General features: G+C 48.3%; 1 protein-coding gene, 1 long non-coding RNA gene and 1 gene segment (V, D, J or C); 1 reads left to right on the top strand and 2 right to left on the bottom strand.

Moving 5' to 3' along the window:
- LOC121010111 (immunoglobulin lambda variable 3-9-like) overlaps nucleotides 1-10,840 on the bottom strand; it is a gene marked incomplete at its 3' end in the record, with an annotated part of 226,055 nt that overhangs the window by 112,191 nt on the left and 103,024 nt on the right.
- LOC121010136 (uncharacterized) overlaps nucleotides 1-10,840 on the top strand; it is a 67,999-nt gene that overhangs the window by 15,287 nt on the left and 41,872 nt on the right. The gene's annotated exons all lie outside the window — the stretch shown is intronic.
- The window catches only part of LOC121010132 (immunoglobulin lambda-1 light chain-like), a 152,113-nt gene that overhangs the window by 108,245 nt on the left and 33,028 nt on the right, over nucleotides 1-10,840 (bottom strand). The window contains exon 3 of one of the 9 annotated variants that reach the window (XM_040443494.1): nucleotides 10,487-10,494. The exons of the other annotated variants lie outside the window; for them this stretch is intronic. Within the exon in view, the coding sequence (XP_040299428.1) occupies nucleotides 10,487-10,494 (8 nt within the window). The remainder of the gene's footprint in view (nucleotides 1-10,486; nucleotides 10,495-10,840) is intronic. 9 annotated transcript variants of the gene reach the window in all.

The following is a 10,840-nucleotide window of genomic DNA, read 5'->3' as shown; positions in this document are numbered from 1 at the left end:
AGATTCACTTGGGTTGGCACATTCTGTCCTGAGAAAGGAGTGTGAACAAGACAGAGGTCTTGCTCTGTTACCTTCCTGTGTGTGGAGCAGCACAGTGGACACATTTGGTAATGCAACAGTCTCCAAACCCTTCTACCTGTATCTTGTTTCTATATTCAATTAGAAGCCACACTATTGCTATCTCAGGTCCCTTTTGAGCCAATGTGACCGTATGGGCTAGAGCTGGCTCATGAATGTGTCAGCTGAAGTCCTTTTTGGGGAGTTTTCTTCAGTGAATGATAAAACAGACCAGATATGTAGTGAGTGCCTTTCCTCTTTAACATGGGTGTGATAGCTGGAGCAGCAGCAGCCATCCCATGGTCTGTTGTCAACAACAGTGAAAAGCAAGCCTCCACAGTAGTGATGGTGGAACCGAAAGTGAGCAGATGTGGGACCTCACGGAATTGGTGAGTACTTGGAGAAACACCTCTGATTTCAGACTTATTTCTGCAGGAGGAAAAGAAGTGCATGAATGTTTTTGCCTCTGTTTGAGATGTGCATGTATTACATTAAAATTTTTCTGACCAATTAGGATAATAATTAGCACAAAACAATCAGTTAAAAAATATAGCGATGGGGAACATGTGCCGTGTTGTGTGGTACATAGATAATGAACTGAGATCAGACAAGGTGACAGGCAGGTGCTGGGTGGTGAGAGCCTGGAAGAGGCCTCTCTGCAGAGGTGACCTTGGAGCTGCTCAGAATGGGAAGAAGGAACAGTTTAGTTTAGAAGAACTAAAGAGTGTGTTTGGAGTCAGTCCCTGTGGAGAAGAGTCTGGTTTGTCTGAGGATGCAGGGACAGTGAGGACCTTAGGAGTCTGTGATTCAAAACTATTTGAGTTCCAAGATGATTATTTTCTCATATAACCTTGGGAACAGGAGTGATGGGTTAGAATTCTCATCGCTGTATGTTCCAAATATAAGGGGACTCACAAGAGGAGTCCCTGTGTGAGCTTCCCTGCAAACTGAAAGGGAAGCAGGAGCCCTTTTGTAGCTGAGTCACTGTGGCTTATCTGCAGCTCACCCATGTGTGTGTGTTCCGCATGACATCAAATTCCTGTCACACATCCCTTCATTATTATATCTTTTATATACATACATATATATGAATATATTGTATTTGTGCCCGTATATACTAATTGTGTCTGCATTGTGTGCTTGCAGATATGTGTGTATGTAAATGTATACATACATTTACAACATATGCACATGTATATTCTATAGATTGAACTCTGAATTGGGTACCTAAGTGGTAGTTGATGAGATCCTTGAGTTTCTAGGAGACACAGAGTTCCATTTCCTCACCAATGAGAAGTAGGTATGGTTACCACAGTGAACAGCAGGACCATATTAGTGTTCAGACTCATTTGACAGAGGATGTTAGTATCATTTAGTTAATAATGATGTTCCTAGAACTGAAATAGATAGGTAGCTGTCTATTTTTTTTTACATGTGTATAAATAGAAAGCTATGCTTGGCAAACACTTTGGCTTCCTACTGAACTTAACAGAGATGGAATGCTCCTTAGAAGCCACTAGATTACCATGTGATGTGAGCTGCTTGCATGACTAGGTGTTATCTGATAAACCATGCATGGAATTGGGCATTCACAGCAGCTCTCCATCTTCAAACAGAAGAGGTAAATTTGAGATCAGGCTTCACCAGGTTCTGAAGGCACAAGTGAGTTGCATGAGGAAGAAGCTGGATGTCCATGACCCCAACCCCTGCAGCATTGTCTTTTCTCTGTCTCCCACAACTATGGCCTGTGCTACTATAGAGAAAATAACAGAGGTTCTTGTATGGTATGCAGCCAACTCTGAGAGTTAACACTATTAGTACTGCAGCCCTAATCTGGGACAGCCCTGCATAACATGGGGGGTGAAAATTGTCCCACAAAGTAAGATTTGAGCAGAGTACTTGGTTCATTTTGCCTGGACAAACGGAAAGACAGAGGTGGCTTTATACTAACCTATATGCTCTGACTCATAGTTTGGCTGGATGGTCAGAGACTTGGAAAGAACAATAAGAAAACTGGTGAAAAATGTTTGAGGAAGACACATGTGGATATAACCCTCCCCCAATGAACACAGAGGTGGATGCCATTTGTGTTCAATGAAAATGCCTACCACAGTGTGCCCTCAAGAGGAAATGGTATTAATAATCAGGTGGATAATGTGACATGTCTGGGGACAGTGGTCAGTCTTCTTGTCCATCCACTTGTAAACTGGCCCAGTGGGCTCCATAGCACAGTGCACATATTGGAAAGTATGTGGTTATTCATGGGATGATCACTGTGGATTTCCACTCACTAAAGCTGACCTGGATGCTTCTGAGGACCAATCTGCCAACAGTAGAGACCAAGTCTTAGTTCCCAGTAGGAGATCATTCCCTTGGGAATCTGCCTGGAGTCTGCTTGCTGATTCATTACAATAAGCCCCTTCTATCCTGGAGGGGATAGCTCTGTTCTTATTGGAATAGACCTTTACTGTAGGTAGAGACTTGCTTACTTTAACTGCAACACTTCCTCCCAAACTATTACCCATGGATTTCCAGAGTGCCTTGCCCACTATTCAGAGGCCACAGGAGCAGTGTGGCTTCTGTCCAAGGCACTCATTTCACTAAAATGAAGGGCTGCAATGTGCCCATACCCATGGAATTCATTGCTTCAACCATCTTCCCCAACATTTTGAAATAGCTGTCTTGAATGAATGGACTTGGCCTTTGGCAGACTCAGTTACTGTGCTAGCCACATAGAAACACTTTGTGTGTCTGGGGAAGCATTTTCCAGGATATGATATTTGCACTAAATCTGTATCCAGTATATGGTGTTGTTTGTCAGATAGCCAGGATTCATGGGTCCAGGAATCAAGAGGTGGAACTGAGCATGTCCCTAGTCACTGATATTCTTGGAGGCCTGCTGAAAAATTATGACTGCCTGTCACCATGACCCTACACTCTGCTGCCTTAGAGGTACCAGTTCTAAATTAGATGTGCTTCCACCCAGTGACACAACAATGATTCTGTTCTACTGAAAGTTAAGACTACCCCTTGTCGCTTTGAGCTTGTCATGTCTCCATGGATGTCTCTCTGTCCTTCCAGCCAGGTCTTCCATCCACAACAAATTCCCTAGCCAAGAAAATGTGACAGCCTCATCCTGCCTTCTGATCCACATATGATATGTGGATATGCACTTCTGATCCACAGGGTGCAGAGCCTGCCTGGAGACTGGGTTGGGAGTGAGGTCTGGGAATCTCAGATCTGGGCACCTGGGGCAGACCTGCTGAATGCTTGTCCACCGTCCTCCTGGGGCTGAAGGAGAGTGTGCCAAAGATGGGGAAGGAGTTTGTGTCTCACTTTCCTGTCTGCCTTTGTCACTGTGAGCATGTCTACCACTGTTTCACACCTGATAGTCGGCCTTGTCCTTGGCTCTGGTCCTGCTGATGCTTAGGGTGTCTGTGTCTTTGAAGTTGGAGCCCGAGTATCAGTCAGGAATCCCTGAGGGAGGCTTGTTATTGTCATATATGACCAGCACAGAAGTCTGTCCTGGCTTCCGCTGGTATCACTGAACACCAAAGTTTTCTACATTGTCTCCCTGAGAGGTGGTCATGGCCATCTGTCCCGGGGCCTCTGACAACAAGGCTAGCTGAGTCAGCATGCTGGAGCATACAGGAATGTAAGTGAGGGGTTCACCTGACCAGGAAGGGAGGCTGGAGAAGCGCACAGGTTCCCAGTCCCTGTAGAGGAAGAGAGAAGAGCAGAAGCCAACAAGTTCAAGGCAGCAAAAGTCACCTGCACCAGGTGAGGAAGGCCGTCCAGGCTGAGAGGGGATGTAGGACAACCTCAGCCAGAATTTTCCAGGTCCTGAAAGAGACAAGCATTTTTTCTCAGATATGCCAGCTGCTGCTGGGGGGCGCTGCTGCTCTTGGCCATGGAGCCCCCTGGACAAGGGAGGTGCCAGCCCATTTATTGTCCTGTTGATGGAAAATCCAATGATGAGAATTTGCAGATTATAATCCTCTTAAGTGACGTCTTCATGACCCTTTAATCAGACAAAACCCTGGAAATATTATTTCGGTCATAGGGATTCCCACCAAAGATCATCTTTCTTGTTCATCAGGTCAGTAAGTAAATTTAGAGGAAATATTCCAACTGTATTTGCCATGCTCTTGTGAACAGTGATTTTTTCCATCTGTGTCTCCCCACACCCATGAAGGTATTGCTCTGATTCAAACCAGATGGAAATAGGGGGAAGCTTCTGCTTTTCCTTCTTAATAAATTCCTCATCTGTTGTTTTGACCTCCTGCAATTGCTCTGCTCTAAAAATTAATTTCAAAACCACAAGTCAAAGAATCATGAGAGAAATTCAATTTAGGCAAAAAATCCATTCACTTCTTGGGAAAGATCTTTCCCCCTCAGAGAGACAGGTAAGGCCTGAATGAGACATGGCCACCATACAGGGTCAGCATGGGGATGGGTATGAGTCTATGTGGGTCACATATGGGCTAAGGGTCAGCGCTGCCTGGTGCAGGTGATGGGATTTGGGGCTGTGGGAGGACAGAGGTGCCAGGAGAAAGTCCCACGTAGCACCCAAGATGGTGGCTGCACTTCCTCCACAGTTTCTGTAAAACCTAAGGATGGAAGGGCCGGGGACAACAGGGGCCTGGTCCCCTCTTTGCAGAGCGCGAGGCAGTCCTTCAGGATGTGGGGACACCTCATCCAGGAAACCAGAGGAGACATTCTCTATGGCCCATCCAGGCTGCCTGTACCCAAGGAGAAGAGGAAGTCCCACAGGTCTGTGCTGTCTGAGACAGGTGCCTCTCCTGCTGAGTGACACGTGATTATATTTGGGGCCCATATGATGTATAGTGACACTCTAAATTTTCATTCTCTACTGTAAAACCTGACTACCGTCCCCATAGTCAGAATGATCATGCTACCACTCTGCTACTTTATAGCAGGGTAAACATAGATCGGAGGACAGGGAACATGCTAGGGTCTCCCACCCTGCAGGGGCCAGGACCAGGGAGGATACCTGATCCTATGCCCTGACTAGAATCTGCTCAGAAGGCAGGTGAGAGTAAGAGCCAGACCAGGACAGGAGAGTTTGTGTCCCATTGTCCATCCTTCTGTGTTACCTGAGTCACTGCCAGGCACTCCCACTGCCATGGCAAGTGGCACAGCAATGGTTAGCCTAGTCCTGGCCCTCAGTCGTGGTCATGCTCAGGAGGCCATGTCCCTAAGTACTGTCCTCAGAATCAGAACCGGATGTTTGCTCATATCTGTATGTATTACCAGCTCGGGGACCAGGCTTGCCTTCTGCTGGTTCCAAGAGGCATGTTCACTCCCGAGCTCATCTGCAGAGCAGAGGATCTTGGGCCTGCCCAGAGCCCCTGACACAGAGCAAGTCAGCATCATGTCAGGGGCTGCATAGAGCCTGTAAGAGAGGAGAGGAAAGGGTCCTGGAGGAAGACACGGTGGCTGAGTCAGAATGACTGGCCCAGTCCTGTGAGGGAAAGGAGCGATGTGGTCGTGGTGATCGCAGGGCCCTGACCCCATGGACCCCGGGTGGGACAGAACAGTGCACCTGTGCCGCACGCTGTGCCTCCCTGTGGGCCTCTCACCTGTGCGGGAGCAGCACGGGAGCAGGAGTGAGGCCACTCAGAGTGTGGTCCTGGGACTAAGAGCACCGCAGGCTCACCTGGGAGCTGTTCCACATGCAGATGCCTGGGCCCCACCCCGACCTGCTGCACCTGCAGCTGCACCTTGTGGAGACCCCCCTTCTCCAGGGGAGTGTGTGCTCACTGGCTTCACAGTCTAGGAGTCTAGGCCACTGTGGAAAATCTCACTTCCTCTGCTTGTCTCCTTAGGTTGTACTTGGACACCTGGAGGTGGGGCTTAACTGTCCTGCTCTGGTCAACTGAACTTAAATCAGATACTAGACCCTGTGCCTATCTGAAAAAATGATTTAAGAATAGACTCATTCACTGGCCACATGGAGTGTGTGCTGTGCATGGAGTGAGACCCCAGGGAATATGGGCTACACGGCTCTGGTGACAGAGAGTGTGCCTTGTCTGCTTTAGGCTCCTCCTTAGGGTGAATCATCAGGAAAAGTGGGGGCACTGTCTGGGGTGAATCATGGTGACTATCACGGGGGAGCTGGGTTTCTACTACACAGTTGGGGCAAGAAGGGGTGTGTATGGATTCAGGAGATCCCTTAATACTCTCTGGGTCTGGCCGCAATCCAATTCAGCAGCTCTGATAATAGAACTTCCCTGAATGAAGGCTTAGTTGTGCTGACTGGCAGGGATGACGACTCTCTCAGGTGTTTGCTGTAGGAAGGGGATATGGAGTGAGTGGTGATGAAGATGATTTAGACACCACTCTGACCACAGGCTAGTTGCAGGAATGAGCAGGGTAGATGTAACAAGTGTTTCTTCCTTATGTTGTATTGATGTGTTTGGATGTATATTAATCCTATGTTTCTGTCTTGTTCCCCTGTGTCATCCCATTATCATCTACCATCAGATGTGTTAAGGGTAGGTCACTTTCTGTCTCAATACTGAAGTTTTTGAGACCAATCCCCTGGGACAAAAATGAACATCTGTAGCAGACACAAATGTATGTTGGATCCTCTTTGAGAGAAAGGAGAGCATTATTTGTGGTTGTCATGAGATAGTTTCACCATGTCAGGTAGAAGCATGGTTACCAACATCGTCTTTATTTCCAGACTGTAGTTTGTGTGGATCTGGGTGGACTTTACGTGGATGACAGGGGCCTGTGGTAGCTTGATAGACTCATCATTGACAGACTGAACTGTATTTCACAAAATTGTTTTCTGTCTATATCCTGGGTGGGGTGGGTGTGAGGAAAGATTCTGGTGCAAGATTTGGGGGTAGAAGTGACACTGCACTCATTTTGTGTCTCACTCCATGGTTGTGTATCTTCTGGCCCCTCTGTAGGAGGAGGCAACTGCCCCAAAGTCCCCCATTCACCATCAGAATGGATGTGACTCTCCCACTTTCTGTCAGAACCCAGAGCACGTAGTGTGTCTGGATCATTTCTCTTTGTATAAAAATACAAGAAATGATCCAATCTGTCTGATCATTGGACATGCACATTTGGGATTTGGGGGAGAAATTCGAGCTTTGTGAGTATATAGTGGCCTCCTCAGGTCCCTGCAGACTGTGTTGGGGGTACTGGTCATCCTGGATTGGGTTCTTGGAAGCAGACTCTGAGATGGAGAAATGCATGTACAGGAGATCTGGAAGGAGGAGGAAGGTCAGACTGGGCAGAAGAAGTGACCCACACAGAGTGAGACATCAGATGAGGCCTCATTCCCGCAGGGAGCTCCAAAGCTGGGACCTTTCAGGACATGAGAAAGTGAGGCAGGGCCTTGGCCTCTAGGCCTCAGGAAATCATTTAACTGAACCTCTCTGAGAAGGGACATAAATGTGGGGAGGCACTTTTCTGAAGCAAGAGCCTTTGGTGGTGAGGAGCACCCCTGTGAGCTGTCAGAGGCTCCAGGCAGGAGTGTGTGAGCCCCAATGAGGGGATGTGGGTGACCCCACACTGTCTACTACACTCATCCATTGTACTCAGGTGGAAGTGGCTCCATGCATGACACCAGGGCTTCAGGACTTCAGGTGAGCTAGGAAATTTGGGGCTCTAATCCTTGTCAGTTGTGAGAGCAGTAGCCCACAGCCACCACATAGAAGTGCAGAGATAATGAGCCCTGGACAAAAGTCCCCGTGTCTTTTCTCTACCCAGGCCCTCTGTCCCCAGTTCACACCCAGGCCCCGAGAAGCAGGGAAGCCTAGTGCTGTCAGCTGTAAATGCACTCCTGACCCTCCCTGTGCAGAGCTTCCTGGAGATTGGATGGGGAGGGAGGTGGGGGAAATTCAGATCTGGGGACCTGGACCAGATCTGCTCATTGCTTTGTGTACAGGTCTCCAGGGGCTTGGAGAGAGCATGACAGAGATGGGGAAGAGGTTTGTGTCTCACTTCCCCATCTGCCTGTGTCACTGTGAGCATTACCACTGTCCCACACCTGACAGTAATAGTCAGCCTCATCCTCAGCCTGGGCCCCACTGATGGTGAGGGTGGCCGTGTTCCCCGAGTTGGTGCCTGAGAATCGGTCAGGGATCCCTGAGGGCCGTTTGCTGTCCTCATAGATAATCAGCACAGGGGCCTGGCCTGACTTCTGCTGGTACCAGTAAGCATTTTTACTTCCAATGTTGTTTCCTCCACATGTGATCCTGGCCGTCTGTCCCAGGTTCACTGACACTGATGCGGACTGAGTGAGTACATAGGAGGCCACAGAGCCTGCAAGAGAGAAGGTGAGAGGTGGGTTTCCAGCCTGGGGTGTCATCCCCCGAACACTCCCACCTGCTTGGCTTAAGCTCCAGTGATTCTCTAGGCCCCAGTGTCCACTCTGCTGTCATCTTAGTCCCTGGGGCCCATGGGCCCGCCTGGTGGATGGAGCCTTTGAACAAATGAGAACCACCCCCCTCCTTTCCCTGGGCAGGTGCAGCCCTTCAGGGCTCACACAGATCAGTGAGCACAGTGGGGGGCTATCACCCCACCAGCCCCCCATCCCACAGCAGTGTCTTGAGCATCCTGTCCCCACTGAGACTCCCCTGCTGAGCTCAGAGTCAGGACCAGGCTTGTCCCGGAACCCTGGGCCTGGGGTGGGTGTGAGCCTGGGCACAGCACCTGTGCAGTGAGCGAGGAGGCCGAGGAGGAGAGGGATCCAGGCCATGGTGGAGGTGCCTCGATTCTGTTCCCTGAGGTCCTGAGGCTGGGCAGGGTTCCTCCCAGGCCTGACTTATCCCCTTGCTGGAGACACCTGCTGTTCATGCAAATCAGCCAGGGCTCAGGGGCTGCTGCTGAGGGGCCTTGTGGTTTCAGAAATGGGCTCAGCCCAAGGGACACAGAGATGGGAGGGGCAGCCCTTCAGATCCACTTTCAGCCCAGGGGATTCTGCTTCACCCTCTGATCCCATAGTCTGGGATCCACAACTCTATTCCTCTCTGTGTCCTGGCCTGGCTGCTGGTAGGGTGTAGTCACAGCAGAACTCGGAGGTGGAGTCGGTCTGCATTTTCTGAACCCCTTATTGAAAGTTTATTCTCTAGGTGACTGGAAGAACTTAGGTCAGTGCGGTGTCCTACCCCAGGTCTATGTTGGGGAACTTCAGAACCTGAATAAAATTTTTCCCTTGCCTAGTGCACATGGCTTTTGGTTTTGGGGAGCCACTGAGGTGCTGTATGTGTCTGTCCCCGGGGGAAAGTCATAGAAGCTGTTCCTCAGTATCCCCAGGGTACACTCATTACTAGGGGCAGACCCATCTGGAGCAAGGTTAAAAATTTGAGGGGCAGGACTGATGTGCTAGAATTCCCACTGCTAATTTTGTCAGGAAAGGTGGATCACAAGAGAAGTCCATGAATGAGCTTCCCTGCAAACTGAACGGCAAACAGGAGCCCTTTTGTAGCTGTCACTGTGGCTTATCTGCGGCTCAACTATGTGTGTGTGTGTTCTGTGTGACATCAAATTCCTGTCACAAATCCCTTCATATTATACACTTATACACATACACATATTAATATATTTGTGAATATATGTGCACATACATACTTATGGGGTGTGCATGTTGGTAGATGTGTGTGTGTATATACACATACATGCATACATATTTACCATATGTGCACGTATATTTTGTAGAGATTCTGACCTCTGAATTGGTTACCAAAGTTGTAGTTGATGGGATCCTTGCATTGTTATGAGGCCCAGAGTTCCATTTTATCACCAGTGAGAAGGTGGGTGTGGTTAGTATAATGAATAGCAGGACCAAATTAGTAATCCATAGCCTTTGACCTAGGACATTGGTATCAGTTAGTTAATGATGGTGTTCCTAGAACTGAAATAGATGTGTAGCTTACCAATTTTTACATCTGTGTAAACAATAAGCTTCATTTGGCAGACACTTTGGCTTGCTGCTGAGCTTAGCAGAGACTGTATGCCCCTTATAAGCTACTAACTTAGCATGTGACCTGAGCTGCCTGCATGAGCAGGGTGGTGTCTGACCAACCATGCATGGATTTAGCCATTCACAGAAGCTCTGTTTCATCCAATGTAAGAGGTAAATTTGAGATTAGACTTCACCAGGTCCTGAAGAGACAAGTGAGTTTCATGAGGAAGAGGCCAGATGCCCATGACCCCAACCCCAGATGCATTGTCTTTTCTCTGTCTCACACATGTATGGCCCAATGGGGACAATCCTGTGACCAGCTGATACAGAGAAAAAAAAACACAGAGGGCTGGTTTATAGTGGTTCCTATATGATATGCAGCCAACTCTGAGAGTTAACACTATTAGTACTGCAGCCCTAATGTGGGACCTTCCTACACAACATGGGTGGAGGAAAATTCTCCAAAAGGTAGCATTTGAGCACAGTAGTTGCTTCATTTTTCCTGGGCATAGGTGGCTTTTATACTAACCTATAGGATTTGACTCAGTGTTTGGCTGGATGGTCAGAAACTTGGAAGGAACACAGTAAGAAAATTGGTGAAAGATGTTTACGGAAGAGCTATGTGAGTAGAACCCACACAATGAACAGAGGTGGAGGCCTTTTGTGCTTCATGAAAATGCCTACCATAATGTGTCCACAAAGGAAACAATGTGAATAATTAAAACAGATAATGTGACATATCTGGGGACAACAGTCAGCCTTCTTCTCTATGTACTCCTGAACTTGTTCAGTGGACTCCATAGCAAAGTGCCCATGTTGGAAGTTGGGTGGTTATTC

This window comes from Herpailurus yagouaroundi, unplaced genomic scaffold, assembly GCF_014898765.1.
Source record: "Herpailurus yagouaroundi ecotype Mexico unplaced genomic scaffold, PumYag 191, whole genome shotgun sequence".
Taxonomy (NCBI): domain Eukaryota; kingdom Metazoa; phylum Chordata; class Mammalia; order Carnivora; family Felidae; genus Herpailurus; species Herpailurus yagouaroundi.
Note: the sequence above shows the minus strand (reverse complement) of the source record. Positions and strands in the feature narration are given on the sequence as shown.